The sequence below is a fragment of the Entelurus aequoreus genome, linkage group LG10 (assembly GCF_033978785.1).
Source record: "Entelurus aequoreus isolate RoL-2023_Sb linkage group LG10, RoL_Eaeq_v1.1, whole genome shotgun sequence".
Lineage (NCBI taxonomy): Eukaryota > Metazoa > Chordata > Actinopteri > Syngnathiformes > Syngnathidae > Entelurus > Entelurus aequoreus.
The window spans coordinates 48,936,605-48,962,127 of NC_084740.1; the positions used below are offsets into that span (position 1 = coordinate 48,936,605).

A 25,523-nucleotide genomic window follows, 5' to 3' on the forward strand; every position below is an offset into this window, starting at 1 on the left:
GGTCATCAAATCTCAGCAACAAGCTGTAATATCTTACTGAGATCATTTAGGACCAAAACCCTTAAAACAAGTAAAACACTAACATAACATCTGCTTAGTGAGAGGAATTATTTTATCAGACAGAAAATAAGCAAATATCACCCTTATTTGAGATATTTCATCTTACTTAGATTGCAGTTCTTGCAGTACACAAATATTAAATCTTCACACGGCCGTCAGATTCGCACTCCTCTGACATTTGACTTATTAGGAACACGTTCAGATCAGAGCAAAGTGTGACATTTTCCAGGACCAGCACTGAAGTGTCACGGCCAACAAGCTGAAGTCAGGAGCAGCTAGCGCCATAAAGCACAGCACAGACGCGTGTACAACATGGAGAACTTTTATTAGAAAATGATGAACAAAAATGAAAGTACTAAAAAGTGAAATGTTGAACTTCCTTGTCAAAAGACCAATGATACAAACTAAAAAGGTGGCATTAAAAACATACCAATACAAGGACAGTGCACTTTCCAAATGAAAGAAACTTTTTTCCGGTGTTAGTGTGACGACTCGAGCCGGGACTTCCTTCATGATCCTCAGACGGCTTTGCGGTGATACTCGGGCGGGGCCACCTCGTAGTCGCTGGCGTTGAAGAGCGCGGCGGAGTTCTTGACCAGATACCTGCAACAAAGTGGCACGTGTCACGTGACCTCTTCTTCCACAGCTGAAATGTGTGCGGACGCTCACTTGAGGAAGTCTTGCAGGTACGTGAGCAGCAGTGCCAGGCTCTTCTCATCCAGGGGAGTGTAAGCCAGCATGGCTCCGATTCGCACTTGGAAGACCAAAGAGGCACACCTTTACTAGACAGTGGAATGTGACCTCTGACCCACTCTACAACTCGTTTACTCTCTTCTGTACTAGAACATATACTCAACTACAAAACCCAAAACCAGTGAAGTTGGCATGTTGTGTAAATGGTACAAACCCCGTTTCCATATGAGTTGGGAAATTGTGTTAGATGTAAATATAAACGGAATACAATGATTTGCAAATCCTTTTCAACCCATATTCAGTTGAATATGCTACAAAGACAACATATTTGATGTTCAAACTCATAAACCTTTTTTTTTTGCAAATAATCATTAACTTTAGAATTTGATGCCAGCAACACGTGACAAAGAAGTTGAGGAAAATGGCAATAAATACTGATAAAGTTGAGGAATGCTCATCAAACACTTATTTGGAACATCCCACAGGTGTGCAGGCTAATTGGGAACAGGTGGGTGCCATGATTGGGTATAAAAGCAGCTTCCATGAAATGCTCAGTCATTCACAAACAAGGATGGGGCGAGGGTCACCACTTTGTCAACAAATGCGTGAGTAAATTGTCCGAACAGTTTAAGAACAACATTTCTCAACCAGCTATTGCAAGGAATTTAGGGATTTCACCATCTACGCTCCGTAATATCATCAAAAGGTTCAGAGAATCTGGAGAAATCACTGCACGTAAGCGATGATATTACGGACCTTCGATCTCTCAGGCGGTACTGCATCAAAAACCGACAGTGTGTAAAGGATATCACCACATGGGCTCAGGAACACTTCAGAAAACAACTGTCAGTAACTACAGTTGGTCGCTACATCTGTAAGTGCAAGTTAAAACTCTACTATGCAAAGCCAAAGCCATTTATCAACAACACCCAGAAACGCAGCCGGCTTCGCTGGGCCTGAGCTCATCTAAGATGGACTGATGCAAAGTGGAAAAGTGTTCCGTAGTCTGACGAGTCCACATTTCAAATTGTTTTTGGAAACTGTGGACGTCGTGTCCTTTGGAACAAAGAGGACAAAAACCATCTAAAATGTTCTAGGCGCAAAGTGTAAAAGCCAGCATGTGTGATGGTATGGGGGTGTATTAGTGCCCAAGACATGGGTAACTTACACATCTGTGAAGGCACCATTAATGCTGAAAGGTACATACAGGTTTTGGAGCAACATATGTTGCCATCCAAGCAACGTTACCATGGACGCCCCTGCTTATTTCAGGAAGACAATGCCAAGCCACGTGTTACATCAACGTGGCTTCATAGTAAAAGAGTGCGGGTACTAGACTGACCTGCCTGTAGTCCAGACCTGTCTCCCATTGAAAATGTGTGGCACATTATGAATCCTAAAATACCACAACGGAGACCCGCGGACTGTTGAACAACGTATGCTGTACATCAAGCAAGAATGGGAAAGAATTCCACCTGAAAAGCTTCAAAAATGTGTCTTCTCAGTTCCCAAACGTTTACTGAGTGTTGTTAAAAGGAAAGGCCATGTAACACAGTGGTAAAAATGCCCCTGTGACAACTTTTTTTGCAATGTGTGCTGCCATTAAATTCTAAGTTAATGATTATTTGCAAAAAAATAAATAAAGTTTCTAAGTTCGAACATTAAATATTAATTGAATATAAGTTAAAAATTATTTGCAAATCATTGTATTCTGTTTTTATTTACGATTTGCACAATGTGCCGACTTCACTGGTTTTGGACTTACAAGTACTTTGTAAGAACAGTGAGATAAAAGTGCTTCATTAATGGAGCACTAACAGGTGAGGTTAAATGGGAGCTGCGCTTTTATTTTAGACTTTCATCATCCACAATCCGTTTGTGAGACAAGAACACATGCCTATCTTTTTTATATACTATTTTCATTAGTAAAAAAACTGCTACTAAAGGGCGGCTAACAATGCAGGTAATGGAGATTTGATCTATTCTGCCTTTAATGCACTCAAACCATCCAACAACGGTGTATACACATGATGTAAGTATTTATGTAATGTAGTCATATTCATGATATCATGTAATATTTACAGTATTTTGGTCCTTTTAAGCATTACCGTAACTGCTTTCCTGGGTGCATTGATTTCACAAAGCACCTAGCAACTGCAGCGTTTGTTGCAATGTGCTTTGTGAAATGACAACAACAACGTAGAGAGCACTTTCTGCATTTGCTACCACTAATGGCAGACTGAGAGCTTCGGAGCGTTATCATGTAGCATTATTTATTAACGTTTCAAATTAAAACATATGCCGACTGATGGGATGTTTCGTGAGATGGGGAATTCAGAATAATCCTCACTGCTCAGGTACATAATGCTTCCGAGTCCTGTGTGCAATTTTTACTGTTCCCCCCACAGTCTGAATGCTTCTGTATATATTAGGGGTGTAACGGTACGTGTATTTGTATTGATCCGTTTCGGTACGGGGGTTCCGGTTCTGTTCGGAGGAGTTTCCACATGGACATATTAAGTAGCGTAACGCACGTTGTGTAAACAATGCACACCGAGGCACAACACACGGCATGCTAGCAGCTAACGGGCTACGATAGACTGACCATACGTCCTTTTTTCACCGGACATGTCCTCTTTTGTGGAGCGGTCAGGGCGGAGTTTCTTAAATGCCTCAAATGTCCGGCATTTTGAGTTAGCGTTGCGTGTATTTTCAATGTACGTTCAGGGTTAAGAAGGGGTTAAAAACAAAACAAATTGTGCATGCAGGAGCATTGGTGAGGGAGGGGCAGAGACAGAGAGAGCGAGAGAGTTATGATAAATGCGCATGCGTCGCCAGGCTCTGGTTTTTATCCATAGATTTATCACATTTAATTTTTTATTATCTATAGCAGGGGTGTCAAAAGTGTGCCCCGGAGGCCATTTGCCATTCTAAAAATACTATTAAAATAAACAAAAACATAACAAAAGTGAAATAAAAAAGCTTAAAGGTTATATGTAATTTACAAAAAGTTGCAATGTTGACTAATAAAACAAAGCTGTTTTTTTTTCTTTCAAACTGTCATTGCTCAAAACATAATATTGAATCAAAATCAATGTTATTATGAATTATTGACCTATCCAAGGTTCCCATTACTTCACATCAAATATTCCACTAAGAAAAATATTTTTGGGGGAAGATTTCGCAAATTTGGTAAATAAATAACCTAAAAATGTATATTTTGTTGTTTTCTTACTGTACCGAAAATGAACCGAACTGTGACCTCTAAACCGTGGTACGTACCAAACCGAAATGTTTGTGTACAGTTACACCCCTAGTACCGTATTTTTCGGAGTATAAGTCGCTCCGGAGTATAAGTCGCTCCGGCCGAAAATGCATAATAAAGAAGGAAAAAAACATATATAAGTCGCACTGGAGTATAAGTCGCATTTTTTGGGGAAATGTATTTGATAAAAACCAACACCAAGAATAGACATTTGAAAGGCAATTTAAAATAAATAAAGAATAGTGAACAACAGGCTGAATAAGTGTACGTTATATGAGGCATAAATAACCAACTGAGAACGTGCCTGGTATGTTAACGTAACATATTATGGTAAGAGTCATTCAAATAACTATAACATATAGAACATGCTATACGTTTACCAAACAATCTGTCACTCCTAATCGCTAAATCCCATGAAATCTTATACGTCTAGTCTCTTACGTGAATGAGATAAATAATATTATTTGATATTTTACGCTAATGTGTTAATAATTTCACACATAAGTCGCTCCTGAGTATAAGTCGCACCCCCGGCCAAACTATGAAAAAAACTGCGACCTACAGTCCGAAAAATACGGTACACTGCAAAAAGTCAGTGTTCAAAAACAAGAAAAAAAATACAAAAATGATGGGTATTTTATTTGAATTAAGCAAAATTATCTGCCAATAGAACAAGAAAATTCAGCTTGTCAAGACTTTCCAAAACAAGTAAAATTAGCTAACCTCAATTAACCCAAAAATACCTTAAAATAAGTATATTCTCACTAATAACAAGTGCACTTTTCTTGGTAGAAAAACAAAAAGACCCCTTTTTGCTCAATATGTTGAAAAATATTCTTAAATGAAGTAAATGCTAGTGCTATTATCTTGACATAATGATATGCACTCTGCATCATGATTAAGAAATGATTACTTTAAAAAAGTAGTTTTATACTTGTGAGTGTTGACACAGCTTTGCAACAGTTGATATTCTAGTTTCAAGCATGTTTTACTCAATATACTGTAGGTCATCAAATCTCAGCAACAAGCTGTAATATCTTACTGAGATCATTTAGGACCAAAACACTTAAAACAAGTAAAACACTCTAACAGAAAATCTGCTTAGTGAGAAGAATTATCTTAGACAAAAAATAAGCAAATATCACCCTTATTTGAGATATTTCATCTTACTTAGATTTCAGTTTTTGCAGTGTAGGCGTATATCAGCAATCGTCACACACACACACGTCAACCAGTAAAAATTCGGAGGGGGCGGGTCATGGCAGAAGTGCATTGTGAAAAAAAAGATGCTACCTGCTACTACTTCCGTACCTATGAAAATGTATCATTTCAACATTGGCAGTAACTTATAAAAACTGAGAAGGGCTTTAAGGCAGTCCTGTGGGAGCAGTGGATGATGGATGGAGAGCACAGCTTCACGGCAACCGGGAGAATGCGCCATGCAACTTTTCTGGATGTCATTGGGTGGATGGACAAAGCATGGGCTTCAGTGACAACCGAAACCATCCTGTCCGGATTCAGAAAGGCTGGAATGATTGGAACTGCAACTGACGATGACTCTGACGTAAGCGACGTACCGTTAGAAGAGGAAGCAGCGCATTGTCTACCTTTGGAGTTGGCAGAGTTGTTCAGAAGCGACACAGAGGAAGAAAATTTCATGGGATTTAGCGATTAGGAGTGACAGATTGTTTGGTAAACGTATAGCGTGTTCTATATGTTATAGTTATTTGAATGACTATTACCATAATATGTTATGTTAACATACCAGGCACGTTCTCAGTTGGTTATTTATGCCTCATATAACGTACACTTATTCAGCCTGTTGTTCACTATTCTTTATTTATTTTAAATTGCCTTTCAAATGTCTATTCTTGGTGTTGGCTTTTATCAAATAAATTTCCCCCAAAAATGCGACTTATACTCTAGTGCGACTTATGTATGTTTTTTCCTTCTTTATTATACTCCGGAGCGATTTATAATCCGAAAAAAACGGTATGCAAAATACTTGAATGACTTAATGCTTTTTGATGCCCCGCGAAAACCCTGATACATATATTAAGGCTGTCACAATAATGAGTTGACTCATGTGATTAGTCACAAAAAACATGATCGCATTACTGATGTACACACTTAGAATAATCATGCAATTTATTTTGACTATAAAAGCTCTTTTACCTTAACCGCTTACAGCCAGTGATCACATCAACGCACACGTCAGTACAAAAATGAGTGAGGAGACTGACTGGTGTGCTCGCTGGCAAATTTCACTCCAAAATACACCCTGAAAGAACTTTAGAAAAAACGGTTATAAGGTTTTGTGCAAATAAATGACATGCATCCAAGTAAAACGTTTAAAAACGTTCCTGGATGACATTCTGACAATAAAATTGCATTTTATTTATGCAGGCGATTAATCACCTGTGATTGATCATTAATAACCCAAATTCCAAAATCTGATTTAGAAAAAATCATCATTTGACAGCCCTAATATACACATAGTGGCACACAACTGCTTACAGTTAACACAATCTTGTGCATGAGAGTTTTACCAAAGAGCCTTAGCAAATGGGGGGCACCGTAGATCTGTGACATGGATGTGTCTGGATGGTTGGCCAGGATGTCTGCGTACTGCGGCCTCTCAAATTTGTAGAGTAGTTGCGTCCCAAGCATGACGTTGAAATATTCCCGCACGCCGGCAACAACCTCGCTGACAGCAAACTCCCTGAGAAAAGAACACCAAAGAATTGTGAGAATTCCAATAGCACATAAGACAAAAAACAAAAAATAATAATTTTATATATATATATATATATATATGTGTGTGTGTATGTGTGTGTGTGTAGCTCAAGTAGAAAATGTTATGTGCATATGAAAGCAACACAAGCATTATAACCAAAGTAATATGGCAGAAACAAAATGATAACATAAGTAAACAAGACTAATGTGAAAATTGTGCAAGGTGGCACCTTATGGACATAAAACGTAACTGCACTTTTTGTCCATATAGATCAGACCTGGGCATTCTGCGGCCTGCGGGCCACATCCGGCCCTTTGTGAGTCCCTGCCCGGCCCGCGTGAGGCCAATCATAAATTACAAAATACATTTTAAAAAGTATCTATGTCGAGTGTGCAATACAACGGTGCTGCTTTTGTTTTGAAAAGCGTTATTTGTATTACTTCCGTGTGGACGTATGCGCGTGCGTGATTGTGAGTGAATGTGAACAGCAGCAATCACAAATTACAAAATAAAGTTGAAAAAACATCAATGTCATGCGTGCAATACAACTGTGCTGCTTTTATTTTGAAAAGTGTTATTTATGGGCGTATGTCCGTGTGTAAACTGTGAGTGAAGGTGCACAGCGACAAGTGATGCACGGTTTACTCCCGAGACGCTAAAAAGAGAAAAGTTGATGACGAATGGCGTGTTTTCAACAAGACATGGACTGCCAAGCAACGTTCCCTCTAAGGTGCGTGCCTGCGCAATTGCGCACTGCTCAAGCGTCTTCTGCGCACAGCAAATATATGCCGCGCACCAAATCAAATCCCATCTGAATTCTAAACAAAATAAACACATTTATTCTGTGTAATTTTGCAATGCAACTCTGAGTGACAGTGACAACAAGCGGCCCTAACGGTGTTCGTCAACACCGTTCAATTGAACACCGTTCAATTATTGTAACGTCTATCGAGATGCTTCGAGGATAGGAATTATATCGATCACTTTATTGAGCAAAACTGTTTATATTCGGCCATAACCACACCAAAAACATGAGTAAAACACTTCTATCTCGAAAAACTAGTCATTTTCTGCCGTACAAACCAGGCCAAAACCAACTTGTCATCTGTCACCAACACGCATCGCACTAAACCACTGGTGCGTTTATGGCCACACAAAAAGTTGGACAACTCAAACACCACACAAAGTTACACTATGACTCCTCAGTCATATGTGTGCTTATTTTACTGTCATTTATTATTAATGTTGATTTATTTATATTAATCATGGAATGCTGTTACTAGAGAAAGTTACAGGAATGCACACTTCATCTTATGCTTACATTTCATTGTGCAACATGGGGATGTTTAAGGGGAACTAAATGTGATCTCTGAAAGGGGTACAAATGATTTCCAAAGCAGTGCTTTTGGTATAAAGTTAAGTTAGGTTAAATGAAAGTATCATTATTATTTATTAATTATTATTATTATTTATCTTACGGTATATATCAAAAATAATATTGAGCAAAATTTTATTGAAATATTGTCGATGTGGCCCTCCAGCAGTGCTCGGGTTGCTCATGCGGCCCCCGGTAAAAATTAATTGCCCACCCCTGATATACGGTAGATAAAAGTAGTGTTCATATATGAGGTCTAGTCTTACACATAAGACTGCACGATTATGGGCAAAATAATTTTTATCAATACTGAAATCACGTTTATTAATCATGATTATTGATTCAGTTGGGAAAAACAGTGTTGGGGTGTGAACGTGACTTCATCATGTAATTTGTATTGCCTAATAAAAAAGCTATAGATAGACGTTATCCATTTATTTAAAGACAAACATTTGTGTTTTTGTTCATTAATAGTATTCAACGTGTCAGCTTTTTCTTATTACATGATGCCTTTACCTCTATTTTTAAATTTCCATTACCGGGACACATCCATTGAGAGTTTGAGCAGAAATCTGTCGTATAGGAATTAACTGTACACATTAAAACAGGGGTGTCAAACTCATTTTAAATCAGGGGCCACATGGAGAAAAACCTAATTCCAAGTGGGCCGGACTGGTAAAATCACAGCACAACAACCTAAAAATAAAGACAACTTCAGATTGTTTTCTTTGTTTAAAAATAGAACAAGCACATTCTGAAATTGTACAAATCATAATGTTGTTGGGGTTTTTTTTGCGGTTAATAGTATTCTATTTTTATTTGTCGTTATTTATATTTTCTAAATAAATTGTGTGATAATGTTCATCAGTCAACTCATTGGTGTTAATTTTCAATCCATCAAGATAAAAAAAAATGATATCAAAATCAAGTTACAGTATGTTATTTATGTATTTTCATCATTTTCCTCGACTGATGTACTGACATCACGTGGTTTATTTTGTACATATGTAGCATCGTCTACAAAGATACAAAGAATTGCTATTGCGACATCCAGTGGACACATTTAGAACAGCAGTTTCTTTCATTCATTATACTTAGCAAACTCATCCCGCGGGCCTGATAAAACCTGTTTGTGGGCCTGATCCAGCCCCCGGGCCGTAAGTTTGACACACCTGCCTTAAAATATTAACAAAATGCTATTTCACATGAATGGTTATTAAAGTAATAACTTTGTGGAATGGGAAAAAACAAGTAATGACAAAAAAACACGGTGTTTACTTTTTGATTGCAATATAAAACTCAAGGCAGTTTGGCTAATGAAAGTAAAGTCCAATAAACAACCTTTGTTCTTCTCTAACAAAACATCCTAGTGGTTCAGTGCAACAGCTTGGCCACCAAAAATAAACAGGAGTGATACCTCTCACATCAAATACACAATCTTTGTACCTCACTGACAACACAACCTGTGTTGAATTTGATGAAATGACATAACATTATAGCTAGTATTGATGTTATTTGAACACTGATACAGTTTGCAGTTAAATAAAGGATGAGTGAGCATCCCATTAAACAAACTAAAGACTTTATTAACAAGTTGTGGCAATGTTACCGAAACATCGCCTGCTGCATGGTAGCTCTCAGTCCCAGTAGCTGACGGAAGGACGCTAGTTGCACTTTCAAAATGAAACTGCTGTTAACGTGTGTTGTTCTCCAATGAACACTTTACGACAGTTCTATGTTTCCCTTTACGGCTATTCATGCTGGAGGCGGGGCAGTGGGGGCTGCTGGGATATGGCATATGATGGAGGGAACTATGTTGACATGGGGGCTGCCTCAGTGTCGGAATAAAACTCAATATACTTAATATACGTTGTGTCTACTAAGTCTATATCAACATTGGTAGCAGAGGATGGTTTGAAGATGGCTGCGAACTACAGAGTACCGCCGAAGTTTGACGAAACCAGGCCGTATGAATGTTGGAAAAATGAAGTTAACATATGGGCACGAGTTACCGAACTCGACAAGAAGAAGCAGGCGCTTGCTGTGGCTTTGGGTCTGGAAGGACGAGCCAAGGATATCGCTATGGAGATACCAGCAGACGACTTGGACAAAGACACTGGTATGGCGACATTACTAGCAAAACTGGACGGTGTGTTTCAGCAAGAAGAAAAGGACCGCGCGTACGAAGCGTATTCCCAGTTTGATCGTTTAATGAAAGACAGTTCCGTTTCAATGGCAGACTACATAATTGACTTTGAGCAGCGATACAATCGAATTAAAAAGTACGACATGGCGCTTCCAGATGCTGTGTTAGCCTTCAAGTTGTTGGACACGGCCTGCCTCGATGAGAAAAACAGACAACTTGCACTAACGGCGTGCCCCGACCTAAAGTTTGCGTCCATGAAGTCGGCACTCAAGCGGATTTTTGGAGCGAAAACGGCGCCAGGTTTGTCGCACGGGATTCAACTAAACCAAGATGCAGCTTTCTTCACTGAACAACGACAAGGACAGGGAAGACGGAACACGTTTCAACAGAAGAGTGAAAGGACACCGTTGCCGGGCACCAACCCATTGGATAAGTTCGGTAAGCGTTCAAGATGTGCCGTTTGTCAAAGCACATTTCATTGGGCCAAGGACTGTCCTTACAAGAAGAACGAACAAGTAAGACTAACAGAAGACGAAAATGTAGAAGAAGTTAACATAACGTTGTTGACAAATGACCCTATGTCTGACGCTGAGATTTTCATAACTGAATCCCTGGGATCAGCCATCATAGACACGGCATGCACTCGTACAGTATGTGGGGAGAAATGGCTTGACAGTTATGTTAGTTGTCTCAGTCAAGAGCAGACAGACAAAATGATGAGGACAGAAAACACCAGTTCAAGACCATTTCGTTTTGGAGATGGCAACTTAGTATATTCCACCAGAAAAGTGAAACTACCTGCCAAAATAGGACAAACAAAATGTCACATTGAGACAGAAGTGGTCAACGCTGACATTCCACTGCTGCTGAGTAAGTCCTCACTGAAGAAGGCAGGAACTGTTTTAGATATGGAGAATGACAGAGCAGTGATGTTTAAACAGCAGATTCCTCTTGAGTTCACCAGCTCAGGACACTACTGTGTGGACATAAGAGACAAAAACAGCACAACACAGCAAATGAAAGATGACGTGATACTTGCAGCGACAGCTGAAGATGAAGTCCTGACAGTGACAGAAAACATGTCTTCAGCCGAAAAGCGCAAAATCCTTCTCAAGCTACACAAACAGTTTGGCCACGCATCTGCAGACAGGCTGCAGAGGCTAATTCAAAGCTCGGGTAATAAAGACAAGGACTGCGTCACTATTTTGCAACAAATAGTGCATGATTGTGACATATGTCAGAGATACAGCAAAGTGAAGCCGAGGCCAGCTGTTGGCCTGCCTCTAGCTACAGAATATAATGAGACGGTGGCGGTGGACCTGCATGAGTTGGAGCCAGGAGTGTGGTATCTACATGTGATCGACCAATTCACCCGGTTCAGTGCAGGAAGCATTGTGAAGACAAAGAAGGCCTCTGAAATGGTCAACGCCCTCATCCACACATGGATAAGTGTTCACGGCCCTCCTCGTATTTTGTACAGCGACAACGGTGGAGAGTTCAATAATGAAGAGTTTCGTGACATGGCCGAAAACTTCAACATCGAGACGAGGACAACAGCAGGATACAGTCCCTGGAGCAACGGGCTGTTGGAGAGACACAATCAGACTCTTACCGACATCCTACTGAAGGTGAGACGGGAAAATGGATGTGACTGGCACACTGCCCTAGACTGGGCTCTTATGGCTAAGAACTGTATGCACAGTGTTCATGGTTATAGCCCACATCAACTGGTATTTGGTCAAAACCCTAACCTTCCCTCTGTATTAATTGATAAACTACCTGCACTCGAAGGCACTACTGTTAGTGCAAGGGTAGGACAACACATATCAGCGTTGCATGCTTCTAGGAAGGCTTTCACTGAAGCTGAATGTTCAGAGAGAATAAGGAGAGCGTTACGTAAGCAGCTCAGATCCACAGATGAAAAATATGAGACAGGAGACAAGGTCTATTACAAACGAGCTGACAGTACAGAGTGGAAGGGACCAGGGATAGTTATTGGTCAGGATGGGGCTGTTGTATTTGTAAGACATGGTGGTATCCTTGTTAGAGTACATCACTTGAGGCTTAATAAGTTACACACAACTGCTCAAAGTGAGGTTCTCGATGACACAAACAGTGAGATAATTGTACAGAATCAAGCAGCAGACAGTGAAAACACAGATGTAGTGAACAGAGCCACAGGTGGCTCATTCAGTACACAAAACACAGATGCTGATAACGAACAGGAAAGTGACAGAGAGTCCAATGCAGGAGAGGGAGCTCATTCGTTAGTGACTCATAATGATGTAATTCAAACTCAAATGGAGCACAATGTCTATAATGATAACCCTGTTATTCCTGTGTCCAGTGTCAAGGTAAAAGCGGGACATACTGTAACCTTTATGAAAAGTGATGAAAGTGTTCTATGTAAAGCAAAAGTCCTAGGTAGAGCAGGCAAAGCCACAGGAGGGTATAAAAATTGGTATAACCTGCAATTTATTGAAAATGATGGGAGTCATGGTCAAAAAGAAGCTGTTGATCTGTCACGTGTGAATAGTCTCAGCATTGAGTCCGATTCAGAAGTCATGGATGCTGATGTACTTATAACAAAAGACATATCATTTGATGAAGCTAAACAAATAGAGATTGAAAACTGGAACAATAATAATGTTTTTGAAGAAGTTGAAGATACAGGCCAAAGATGTGTTTCCACCCGTTGGGTCTGTAGTCTAAAAGAAACTGAGAACGGTATTGTGCCTAAAGCTAGACTTGTAGCCAGGGGTTTTGAAGAGTTCAATATCCAACAGGTGCAAAAAGATTCACCAACCTGTGCTTCTGAATCCCTGAGGTTATTGCTAGCAGTGATTAGCCAAAATCAGTGGAAGGTCCATTCTATGGACATTAAATCTGCCTTTTTGCAAGGCATGGAGTTATCAAGGGACATTCATGTTCACCCCCCCCCAGAAGCAAACAGTAAAGGGGTGCTATGGAAACTTAAGAAATGTGTATATGGTCTTGCTGATGCATCACTTTATTGGTATAATAGAGTGAAAGAAATAATGCTGAGCACAAGTGGTAAAGTGTCACAAGTGGATCCTGCAGTCTTTTATTGGTTGGATGAACAATGCAAAGTTAAAGGGGTACTTGCATGTCATGTGGATGATTTTCTCTGGGCAGGTTCACAAAACTTTGTAACTGATGTGATTCCTCGACTGAAGTGTGCGTTCCGTGTGGGACGTGAGGAACATGATAATTTCTGCTATGTAGGAATGGACATTGCCACTGTAAATGGTGTAATTGAGATGAATCAGCAGGGCTATATTGACAACATGCAACCCATAAACATGCAGCCAGCACGTGCTATACAGAGAGATTCAGCTCTTAGTGAAACGGAAAGAGAGCAGCTGAGATCAAAAATAGGACAAATTCTTTGGGTTGCAAAACAAACTAGACCTGATGTTATGTTTGACGCTTGTATTTTGGCATCTATTCTGAAAAATGCTACTGTGCAGTCCATTCATGATGCAAATAAGGTGATTCGTAAACTTAAAGCAGGAAAGGTTACTCTGAAATTTCAACATTTGGGTAATAATGATGCTTTGAACTTGACTGTCTTCAGTGATGCCTCGCTGGGAAACTTGCCTGATGGAGGTACTCAAGGAGGGACATTGATCACTCTCATGGGGGAAAACGGGAAGTTTTCTCCTCTCTGTTGGCAATCTAAGAGGATCAGGCGTGTGGTGCGGAGCACCCTTGCGGGAGAGACACTCGCTATGTCGGATGGAATAGACAATGCTATTTTCCTTTCTACTCTTTTTTCGGAGCTCACTACTGGGACCACCAAATTAAATGCTCCCACGTTGGTCTGTGTGACTGACAATCACTCTCTTTATGATGCCCTTAAGTCCACTAAACAGGTCACAGAGAAGAGACTTCGGTTGGATATAAGCGGGATCAAGGAGCTCATTCAGAGTAAAACAATCAAAAAGGTGCTCTGGTCAGTGACAAAAGCCCAACTAGCTGACTGTCTGACGAAAAAGGGGGCATCATCCCTAGTGCTCTTGAAAGCACTATGTGAAGGACTGTGGAATCCACCCTAATTGGAATTCACCCTAATTGTTGTTTAAAAAAAAAAAAAAAAAAAAAAAACACAGGCGAGAATGCTGATTGTATTTTGTTATTTTCTTGAATGTTTTTCAATTGCCTTTTCCCTTGTTGCACTTGGCTTTTGTTTTTCTTATTTTAAAGAAAGAAGAGGGAGATTGTTAACGTGTGTTGTTCTCCAATGAACACTTTACGACAGTTCTATGTTTCCCTTTACGGCTATTCATGCTGGAGGCGGGGCAGTGGGGGCTGCTGGGATATGGCATATGATGGAGGGAACTATGTTGACATGGGGGCTGCCTCAGTGTCGGAATAAAACTCAATATACTTAATATACGTTGTGTCTACTAAGTCTATATCAACAACTGCAACATCAAATATTTTTCTCCTCCGACAGCGTTGCGCTCTTAAACGCACACTTAAAGTCCACGGAAGTAGAAGCGTGTGAAATTAAGTGAAACAAAGCGATCGGCTGAAATGTATTTATTTGATTTGATTTGATTTTTATTAAGGATCCCCATGAGCTGGTTGCCACAACAACCCACTAGTCTTCCTGGGGTCCACAAACTCAATACAATTACAAGTAAAAGCACATAATTATAACTACACAATACAGAAAAAGATAAAAAATAAAAGCATCAATGAGAAAACAAGCACACAATTTACAGTCAAAGAATAATAATTACCATATAAATATAACTACACAATACAAAACCAAACAAATCATCAACGAGCAAACTAATTTAAAGACTCAGATAAAATACTACTCTCTTTTTAAAAACCTGTTTACTTTCAATGCCGGTGAGAATTTGAAGCAGGTTATTCCAGAGCGATACAGATCTATAAATAAAAGATTTCCGCAAAGCATTCTTCCTGGGACGAGGGAGTATAAAATGCCCCTCACTGGACGCCCAGGTATTATGATTATGTATAGTGCTACTGAGAACTATTTGGGCCATGAGAAAAGCTGGAGTTTTACTACCGGTTACTGATTTAAACAGTAGAAGAGTATTAGCTGACTAACTGTTCTGCACTGTTAGCCAGGAAAGACAAGCATGCATTTGGTTAACATTGGTTCTTAGTGAACAACCCAGAACCAGCCTTGCTGCCCTATTCTGGACAATCTGGAGCTTACTGATCTCACCACTTGCAGCAGACGCCCAGACTGTAGAACAATATTACAACATTACTAACCGTCTGGAATCTTATCGCGGTTTTTCATTATACCGTTTACCATTGCATACCGTGTGTGTGTGTGTGTGTATATATAAATATATTTTTTTACATTTCAGTGAATTGAAGAAAATGTGTATTTTACTTGCTGTCGGAGGTTCCTCTTGATTTCTTGTAGTTTGCATAATCGTCAAGAACAGTGTCGACATTCTTCTTGGCAGGCAGGTGAAAAAGCTGACAAGGGAAAATAAACACTTTGGTGATACTTGTATGGAAAGGTTGTGTTACATATTGACTTGAGTAAAATACACGCTACTGACTTGTTTTTGCCGTGTTATCAGATCCCAGTCATCTACAAGCCAAGGTTTCAGCTCCTCAGGGATTTTCACTTTAACTTCTACTCTGTTTATAAAAGTCTCCTCCTGCACAAACAATTACATTGCAACAGATGCCATAACACTTGTGCATTACTGCAGTACTACATGCATACAGGAACGCAGTATGGAACAATAGTGAACTTACACTTTCAACAGTTGGGTCAACACGAGCCCTCTTCTTCCGAGGAGGGTGGGTTGGGTCTACTCCTCCTGAGCTTGGTCCTTCTCCTGGACCAGGAGCTAGAACACAAGCAAACATTAGAACCTTTTTAAGTCCAACAACGTTTTAGAAAAAAGTCCATCTTTAAGGTTGAAAAACCCAGGACCCAAACTGCCATTACCCAAGACCTCCTTTTGCGATGTAGCGATGAAAAACGAAAGACATTAAGACTTAGACTTCCTTTTTATTGTCATTCAAATTTGAACTTTACAATACAGATAAGAACGAAATTTTGTTGCATTAGCTCATGGTAGTGCAGGATAAGAGAGCAATAAGGTGCAGATATAAATAAATAGATTACTGTACAGATAAATATATTGCACTTTTGCAAATGCATCCACGTTTATGAATGTATGTTATATTGTCTTTATATTCCATTTTTGGGGGGAATTGAGGGGATTATTTTGATGCGTTCAAAAATCTATAATAAAAGAATGCAACGTCATCTGTGTTTACTCTTAATGGGAAGAGACTCACCTCCCAGAGACAATAACCTCCCCAACTGTCATGCGTCACCAAAGTTAATGCCAAGTACACCATTTGTAGTTTATAACAGCTGTTAACAATGTGTTGTTGTTTTGACACTTTTATACCAGTTCATGTTAAAGTTAGGGACATCCCAATCAGATATTGATCTCACATTAACAAAAAAAAGAGAGAATTATATTGGCTTGCATCTAAAATCTCCAATATAAGCGCTTCGATACAAGCAATCCGGCAGTGTGTTTACCTGTGCGAATCTGAGAAGCCAGTTAACATCTAAATGTCCAATAGGCACACAAAGTTAGTTTTTTCTCGTAATTTAGTATACCATACAATACCAACTTTATTTATAAAACTTTAAAAAACCACCACAGTTGAAGAACAAAGGGCTGTACACCACAAAGAAATACAGGCAAAGGACAGACTAAAAAATAACATTTAAAACAGAGGTAAAATACCCATTGAAAAAGCAAATACAAATGATCTTAAGAACAATTTGTTATATAAAAAGCAGTTAAAAAGTTAAAAACATTTAAAAAAGTTAAAAGTAAAGTATAGTCATTCACAAAACATCAACATGGTAGGCGTTTGGCTACTAGGAATCAGCAGCCACACATGCTAGACATACATAAGAGACCTTGTTGTAGGTTAAAACACCACACACGTCAATATTAACAAGTACGACATAATTACACAGTATTTGCATATTATTTACACATACAAAGTCTCCAAGGCAGAGAGCCATATTAAAAAGTATCCAGTAACGAATGTGTCCGCATTATTTAACTTACAGCCTCATGAGCTAACGTAACTAATTTTTGTAGTTACTCTGTGTCACCAGAGAACAAATTGCCACTCCACTTCAACTTAAACAGCATAAATCCATTCCAAAAAGTTTATTATAAATAAGATAGTGTTTTTTTATACCAACCATTGATCTCTGAGTAATTTCACTTGATTAACCCTTTTGTGAATCTTTGTAAATCCTACTGTGCAATATTACCCTTCGAGTGCAATACATCAGACACTGATTGTTATTTATTACTCCGGTACTCTTGTCTTGCTCTGTATATTGTACAGTATTTTGTATAGTGTTTTGTATATTGTCCAGGATTGCTTATTATTTTTACTGGATAGTAGTCTGTTTATTTCAATTCTTAGTTTTATCTTTATTACCTCTTGTGTAATTTATTTTTATCCCATATTTGTTCCCACTACCGCACCTTAAATTGGAGTTCTTAATCTTGTTATATGCAAATATAATGACAATAAAGTCCAATCTATTCTATTCTTTTCTAACATTCCACACTACAAAATATTACAAGTATGTATGATTCGTGCTGATGCCAGAATTGGCTAATACTCAAAGCTCCAATATCGATATCGTAAAAGGAAATGTTATATCAGGACACCCAAAGTTAATGTTATACTTAGAACACGCATAGCGGATAAAATTGGAAAAGCGGCCGTCCAGCAACTTGAGGGCTTCTGGTTCGAATACAGCTTCCGCCATCCTAGTCAAGGCCGTTGAGTCCTTGGGTAAATACACTTCACCCATATTGCCCCCAGTGCCGCTCACATTGGTGTACTCTATGAATGTGAATTAGGGCTGGCCGATATATCGAATTTGTAAGATATATTGATATATATGAATTTAAGAAAATATCGTAATATCGATATAATTTATTTCACGTTAAAATGACCAAACATCGCTTAGTTGTTGTGTTCCTTGTTCTCCCCCGCTTCCCCTCCATGAGCTACTAAAACCTTCCCCTTCCTCCTTCCAAGACGTGCTTGCACGTATAAGAACATCCATGATTGGGTGGTTGTTTACTATGATGAGTCACCATTGGTTGAGATTAAGCCAAACAGAGGCAAGATAGGGCGGGTCATGGAACGAGGAAGGGAAATCACAACAGACATCCCAAATGACAACGGGATTGCAGAAGAGAAGAGGGAATTTTTAAGCGGGCGATTTATATATTAAAAAAACTAGTGGACGATGGTAGAGGGATTCTCTTATTAGATTTTTTCTTTTAGCGATGTAGACCACGTCCAGGAAACCCACAATCCGTCTACTTGGCCACATTTGGACAAATGTATGCGTCTGGATAAAACATTCATTTGAGTTGTTTACCATGTAAGCCCAAATCAAAACTGTTCTCCAGTTGCCAAGCCGGGCATATTTTGCACAACAAATGCTGCCAAAAATGTATGCCAAAGTGAGGAAAATCATAGATATATAATTTTATTTATGTTATGTAATTTTGTGCTACTTAAACAGTTTATTTTCTGTGCTGTTAATACCCATCTTGACTAACTGGTTAATAAAAGTGCCACTAACTCCTTACAGTACAGTTGTCATTCACTTCAATTTCAGTAAATCCATCCGTCCCTTTTCTACCGCTTTTACATTTCGGGGTCACGGGGGGTGCTGGAGCCTATCTGAGCTGCACACGGGCGGAAGGCGGGGTACACCCTGGACAAATCGCCACCTCATCACAGGGCCAACACAGATAGACGGACAACATTCACACTCACATTCACACACTAGGGACCATTTAGGGTTGCCAATCAACCTATCTCCAGGTGCATGTTTTTGGTGAATCTCGCTCAAAAATGAATATCTTTATATGTATACTTTCACCGGAAAATATATCGAGATATATATAAAATATCGAGTTTAAGTAAAAAATATATCGAGATATACTTTTTCGTCCATATCGCCCAGCCCCAATGTGAATAAATGTTAGTCGGAGGATCCGTTTGCGCAAATTGGCAGCCACGCTTCCGTCAGTCTACCCCAGGTCAGCTGTGTCTAAAAATGTATCTTACTACCTTTAAAGTGTGAATGTGGGGTGAATGAATGATGGATTCTCAGTTTTCTCTGTAAAGTGCTCTGACTGTCTAGAAAAGCGCTAAAAAAATCGAATCTACTATAACTATATCAGTGGTTCTTAACCTGGGTTCGATCGAACTCTAGGGGTTCGGTGAGTCGGCCTCAGGGGTTCGGCAGAGCCTCCGCCGCGGAGGTCAAGACACGCCCGGCTCATCGCAGGCATGTGATTTGACCACAATGAAAAAGACTGAAAAAACTTCCGGAGGTCTGGGGGACGAAGGCCCCCAGCCAGGTCCCCCGAAGCTCCTGGTTTTTCACCAATTTAACATGCTAAAATTAACAAAAGACAGCACCATTTGAAGAAAATATTTTAGTGTTTAAAGACATGAAAACATCCTTAATAGAACATACATAACCCAATTATCCTAATGAATCACTGTATATGGTTCAGTCCCAACAGTATTTACCGGTAGTCACTAATATTTACATCTTGTGTTCATTTCACATCCACAGGTGTCACATTGATCAGTGTTATTATATACAGTTTATTTACAGTATTACCACATTACTTCAGTTCATGTAATGTAATGTAATGTAAACATTTAATTCTTTTCGCCAAAATAGGATATACATTTATGAAAATAATTAAACATGTTTAGTATTGTTAACTCAGATTTGAAAATAGGAAATAATAATAATGTGAGGACACTGACATATTGCATGAAACTAGTGTGAAAATATTTACCTTCAAGATTGTTACACCACTGACAATAGTTTCAACAGACTACATAAGAACTTAATATTACAAAATAGTATTATATGCAAATTTATTTCAAATAAATTGTTAACTGGAATCAATAATGCGACTCTTTGAATTTCTGTAATTTCATAATATATTTTCATGTGGCTTTTTATTTTTAGAAAAACCCATTTATATTTCGCAAAGCAATAATTGGTTAATATTTAAAACAGACATGCGTATTTCGCAAGCAAATATTTTTTAGCTTACCTCATTATTAACAAGTTGTTTCATATGTTTTTGGCGTTTCGCATGTACTTCCAAAGCCTTGAAACCTCGTGATCCATAGTCAATATTATCATGACACCACGTGCACAAAACCTTTCCGGGACGATCGATTTTCCGAATAAAATCACCGAACAAAGTCGTAACTTTCTTCTTCCCAACAGTATCAGTGATTTCCCTTTCCATCCAGTCCCATCGAAACTTATTTTTGACATGTTTATCAATTTCTTTTACTCGTAAAGCGTCCTTTCTCTCGAGAACCGACATCGTTTACATATGGAAAATGTAATAACCATTATGAATGATGACGTTATTAACATAATCATTTATAACAGATGTCCTGATTGGTCACAAGGAACATATCGACCAATCAACTACGGCGTAATATAAACTACGTCTCGAATCTTGATTTAGGGTCGAAAAAAAAACGGAAAAACTGGAGATTATTTTTTAATTTTTTTCCCGAGATTAAAAAAGACGGAATTCCGACTTTAGACGGAAAAATCACATGCCTGTCATCGTGTAAACAAAAACTTCTACCTGTCTGCGTATTATGGATACCCCCAAACAATGTTCCCTCTAATTTTCCATATGTGTGAGCAAACGCAAAAACTCCTTGAGCATTCATGTGGAGCGCATGTGAGCGACGTCAGACGTGCACATGCACTGTGGTCACACCTGCAGCACACCTGTTCCAAACCTGACTAAATAAGAAGTTAAATGTTTTATTATTGTAATCAAATGACAGCAGTCATTTCCATGAGATTATTTTCGAATATAAGTGTTTAGGCCCACTTACAATGACTATAACATATTGTTTTTCATGAACTGTGTACTAGTATTATATGTCTGGGTGGAGGTCCTGCTTTGGAAATAATGTGTATCCCTTTCAGATATCGTATTTTGTTCCGACTAAAACATTCACATGTTGCACAATGAGATGTAAACATGGGATTATGTGTACATTCCTGTAACTTTCCGTTTGTAAAATGTATCTTTATTAGTATTTCTTTAATTTAACAACATCATTTTATGATTACAGTTCGGTTTCGGTGAATGCGCATATGAAAATGGTGGGGTTCGGTACCTCCAACAAGGTTAAGAACCACTGAACTATATACAGCTAATAGATAGACTTAGACTTCCTTTTATTGTCATTTAAATTTGAACTTTACAGTACAGATGCTGTATGACATTGACAGTTTGACTCTGGAACAGACTAAATGGAATTTGCAACAGTACATTTGAGGAAATTAATCTTAAAATTAACAGATCAGAGGCTGGAACGCACCCCAGGACAGATTGTGTCCGGTGGTACTATTGAACAAGAAGGTCTTCAATGACTTACTGTTTGAATATCAAAGGCAGTACTCACTTTTTTGTTTGTTCTTTTTGGTTTTTCTGGAACAGAGCACCAATGAATGAACGTTATTTACAGCTGACACAACTGTAGTCAGCAGGAACAGTGAATGTCGCACTCACATGTCGTTTTTCTGTGCAGTTGCAGGTATTTTCTTATTCGGCGCAGCCCCCCTCATTCTTCCTTCAACATAATGGTCTCTGGGATGAGAAACAGTAGAGTGAGCTAATACATGCTACTGCCATTAAAAGACTGTCAATTGTATTTTATGATGTTGGTCGTCAATATGTTGCAATCTATGTGTCTCAATGTACATATATTTTTGTTTGTCAGTGATGTGGTGTTAACTGCGGAGGTTGAAACCCATACACATACTGGTTGGCCTTCTGAAGCTCTTTCTGTTTCTGCAGATTGCTGTCCACATACTTCAGCACTCTGCTCTCAGGAACCCATTCGTCCCAACTACAAGAATTAAAAAAACAAACAAAGACAATCAGGTATTTGTGTTCATCCAAAGTATAAAGGTTAACATGACCCACTTACTTTTTATTCCACCCACTATAATGAATGAAGTACTTGATTTGTTTCTCCTTGATGTTGATTTTAACACACTGCAGAGAGACAAGCCTGTTTTTTAAAAAAACATCAACACTAAAGCAAGGCGAGATAACTCGGTAGCTTACCTTAGCTTCGTAGAGCAATGGCCCATGAAAACACAGCACTCTTTCACCTGGACACAATGATCATGAACAGGTCAACAATGCAGTAAACATGAGTTTACAACACCCATCCATCCATCCATTTTCTACCGCTTGTCCCTTTTTGGGGTCGCGGGGGTTGCTAGAGCCTATCTCAGCTGCATTCGGGCGGAAGGCCGGGTACACCCTGGACAAGTCGCCACCTCATCGCAGGGTCAACACAGATAGACAGACAACATTCACACTCACATTCACACACTATGGACCCTTTAGTGTTGCCAATCAACCTATCCCCAGGTGCATGTCTTTGGAGGTGGGAGGAAGCCGGAGTACCCGGAGGGAACCCATGCAGTCTTTGATTGATTGATTGAGACTTTTATTAGCAGGTTGCACAGTGAAGTACATATTCCGTACAATTGACCACCAAATGGTAACACCCGAATACGTTTTTCAACTTGTTTAAGTCGGGGTCCACTTAAATTGATTCATGATACAGATATATACTATCAGATATATACTATCATCATAATACAGTCATCACACAAGATAATCACATTGAACTATTTACATTATTTACAATTAGGGGTGTGGAGGGGGGGGTAGGATATGGACAGTAGTAGTGGACATAGAGAGAGATAGAGAGAGAGAGAGAGAGAGAGAGAGAGAGAGAGAGAGAGAGAGAGAGAGAGAGAGAGAGAGAGAGAGAGAGAGAGAGAGAGAGAGAGAGAGAGAGAGATCAGAAGGCATAAGAAAAAGTATCTGCATTTGATTGTTTACATTTGATTATTAGCAATCCGGGGAGGGTGTTAGTTTAGGGTTGTAGCTGCCTGGAGGTGAACTTTTATTGCGGTTTTGAAGTGAAGTGAAGTGAAGTGAAGTGAATTATATTTATATAGCGCTTTTCTCTAGTGACTCAAAGCGCTTTACATAGTGAAACCCAATATCTAAGTTACATTTAAAGCAGTGTGGGTGGCACTGGGAGCAGGTGGGTAAAGTGTCTTGCCCAAGGACACAACGGCAGTAACTAGGGTGGCGGATGTGGGGATCGAACCTGCAACCCTTAAGTTGCTGGCACGGCCGCTCTACCAACCGAGCTATACCGAAGGAGGATAGAGATGCCCTTTCTTTTATACCTGTTGGGAGCGCATTCCACATTGTTGTGGCATAGAAAGAGAATGAGTTAAGACCTTTGTTAGTTCGGAATCTGGGTTTAACGTGGTTAGTGGAGCTCCCCCTGGTGTTGTGGTTATGGCGGTCATTTACGTTAAGGAAGCAGTTTGACATGTACTTCGGTATCAGGGAGGTGTAGCGGATTTTATAGACTAGGCTCAGTGCAAGTTGTCACAGGGAGAACATGCAAACGGGGCGGTATAGCTCTTGCTGATGTGTTGGATCCACTGTGGACTGGACTTTCACAATATTATGTCAGACCCACTCGACATCCATTGCTTTCGGTCTCCCCTAGAGGGGGGTGGGGGGGTTACCCACATATGCAGTCCTCTCCAAGGTTTCTCGTAGTCATTCACATCGACGTCCCACTGGGGTGACTTTTTCCTTGCCCGTATGTGGGCTCTGTACCGAGGATGTCGTTGTGGCTTGTGCAGCCCTTTGAGACACTTGTGATTTAGGGCTATATAAATAAACATTGATTGATTGAGTTGGTAGAGTGGCCGTGCAACTTGAGGGTTTTAGGTTCGATCCCCGCTTCCACCATCCTAGTCACGGCTGTTGTGTCCTTGGGCAAGACACTTTACCCACCTGCTCCCAGTGCCACCCACACTGGTTTAAATGTAACTTAGATATTGGGTTTCACTATGTAAAAGCGATTTGAGTCACTAGAGAAAAACGCTATAAAAATATAATTCATTTCACAAACTCCACGAGCCCGGGATTGAACTCAGGACTACTCAGGGCCTTCGTATCGTGATGCACATGCACTAACCACTGTTTCACCGTGCTGCCCTATACATGCAGGATAAAGCCAAATACAACACCGAATATATAATACAATTATTTGAAAAAAAAAAAAAAATTCACAATTGATAAACTGATGGATATTCGTGGGGAAACATTGACGTCCTCTTTTAAAAAATAAACACATAAACGCTATTCTTTTGACCATATTGTCGTGTACGCCTCAACCAAACTTGACATAGCCGAGCTAGGCTAACATGTTAGCTTAGTAGGGGGCGGGCGCTCAGACAAAACATTTCAATGGTTCAATTATTTTATCTTGGACATTACACTAATGCACACTGCCCAGTGAAACTACATTAAATGTAACTCAGTGAATTGGAAGCAAAAAGACGCCACTCTGAGTTCACACCAACAACAATACATGCTAACAGCCTGCTAGCTAACATTTCAGCTCCATTCCATCGACTCTTGACGCTACGCCGCCATCACACTGCCATCAACACACACGCACTCGTCCCAGTACCTTCTTGAAATTTAGGTTTCGGGTCCTGTTTCGGCGCCATTCACGGATTAAACGATCAAAATAGGGGAAAAATCGCCAGCTCCCATTCCAATCTGAAACGGTGCCGCTCGCTTATAGACGTCATCACCGACCTGGTGACGTCATTAAACGCGACTAAGCAGAAGGCGAGGAGGCGCTCGGATTTAATACTGCGGGCATGCAACCTCATTATACTATTGGGCTGGCTACGTTTTATATTCATAAATGTAACTTTCTCCTGTCTTTTGTGCCTTTACAAAAGAATTACAACTCTACATTTTTCATTTTTTTTATTTATCTCCTTCATTGATGTGCATCTTTGATCAATAGACAATTAAACCTCAGAAACTAAACACACATTTACACACCAATGCCTGAGAAGCAGCAGCATGAAGACAAATCTTATATTTTCCTGTCCCCTTCAACATAATACATAGTCTTATTCAATGGATATCACACAAACCAAACAAATATATCCAAATATAATGAAAACAAACAAAAAAACACAGCAAGTGCAAAACTTCATGAAGTA

At 39.5% G+C, this 25,523-nt stretch overlaps 1 protein-coding gene across 3 annotated transcripts; it reads right to left on the minus strand.

Moving 5' to 3' along the window:
* Nucleotides 1-368: 368 nt before the first annotated feature.
* morf4l1 (mortality factor 4 like 1) lies at nucleotides 369-25,135 on the minus strand. 3 transcript variants are annotated; one of them, XM_062062179.1, is made up of 12 exons: nucleotides 24,974-25,135; nucleotides 22,519-22,565; nucleotides 22,379-22,446; nucleotides 22,205-22,297; nucleotides 21,958-22,035; nucleotides 21,851-21,876; nucleotides 16,055-16,149; nucleotides 15,853-15,954; nucleotides 15,678-15,766; nucleotides 6,568-6,740; nucleotides 730-814; nucleotides 369-663 (listed from the first exon to the last, which is right to left on the minus strand). In XM_062062179.1, the coding sequence occupies exons 1-12, from the start codon at nucleotides 25,011-25,013 to the stop codon at nucleotides 579-581; spliced, it is 981 nt and encodes a 326-aa protein (XP_061918163.1). In that variant the 5' UTR covers nucleotides 25,014-25,135; the 3' UTR covers nucleotides 369-578. The 3 variants fall into 3 exon arrangements, 2 of the variants coding, with proteins under 2 accessions (XP_061918163.1, XP_061918164.1); XM_062062180.1 differs by having other exon boundaries at nucleotides 22,211-22,297; nucleotides 24,974-25,134; XR_009827654.1 differs by lacking the exon at nucleotides 369-663 and adding an exon at nucleotides 6,194-6,308.
* Nucleotides 25,136-25,523: the final 388 nt, after the last annotated feature.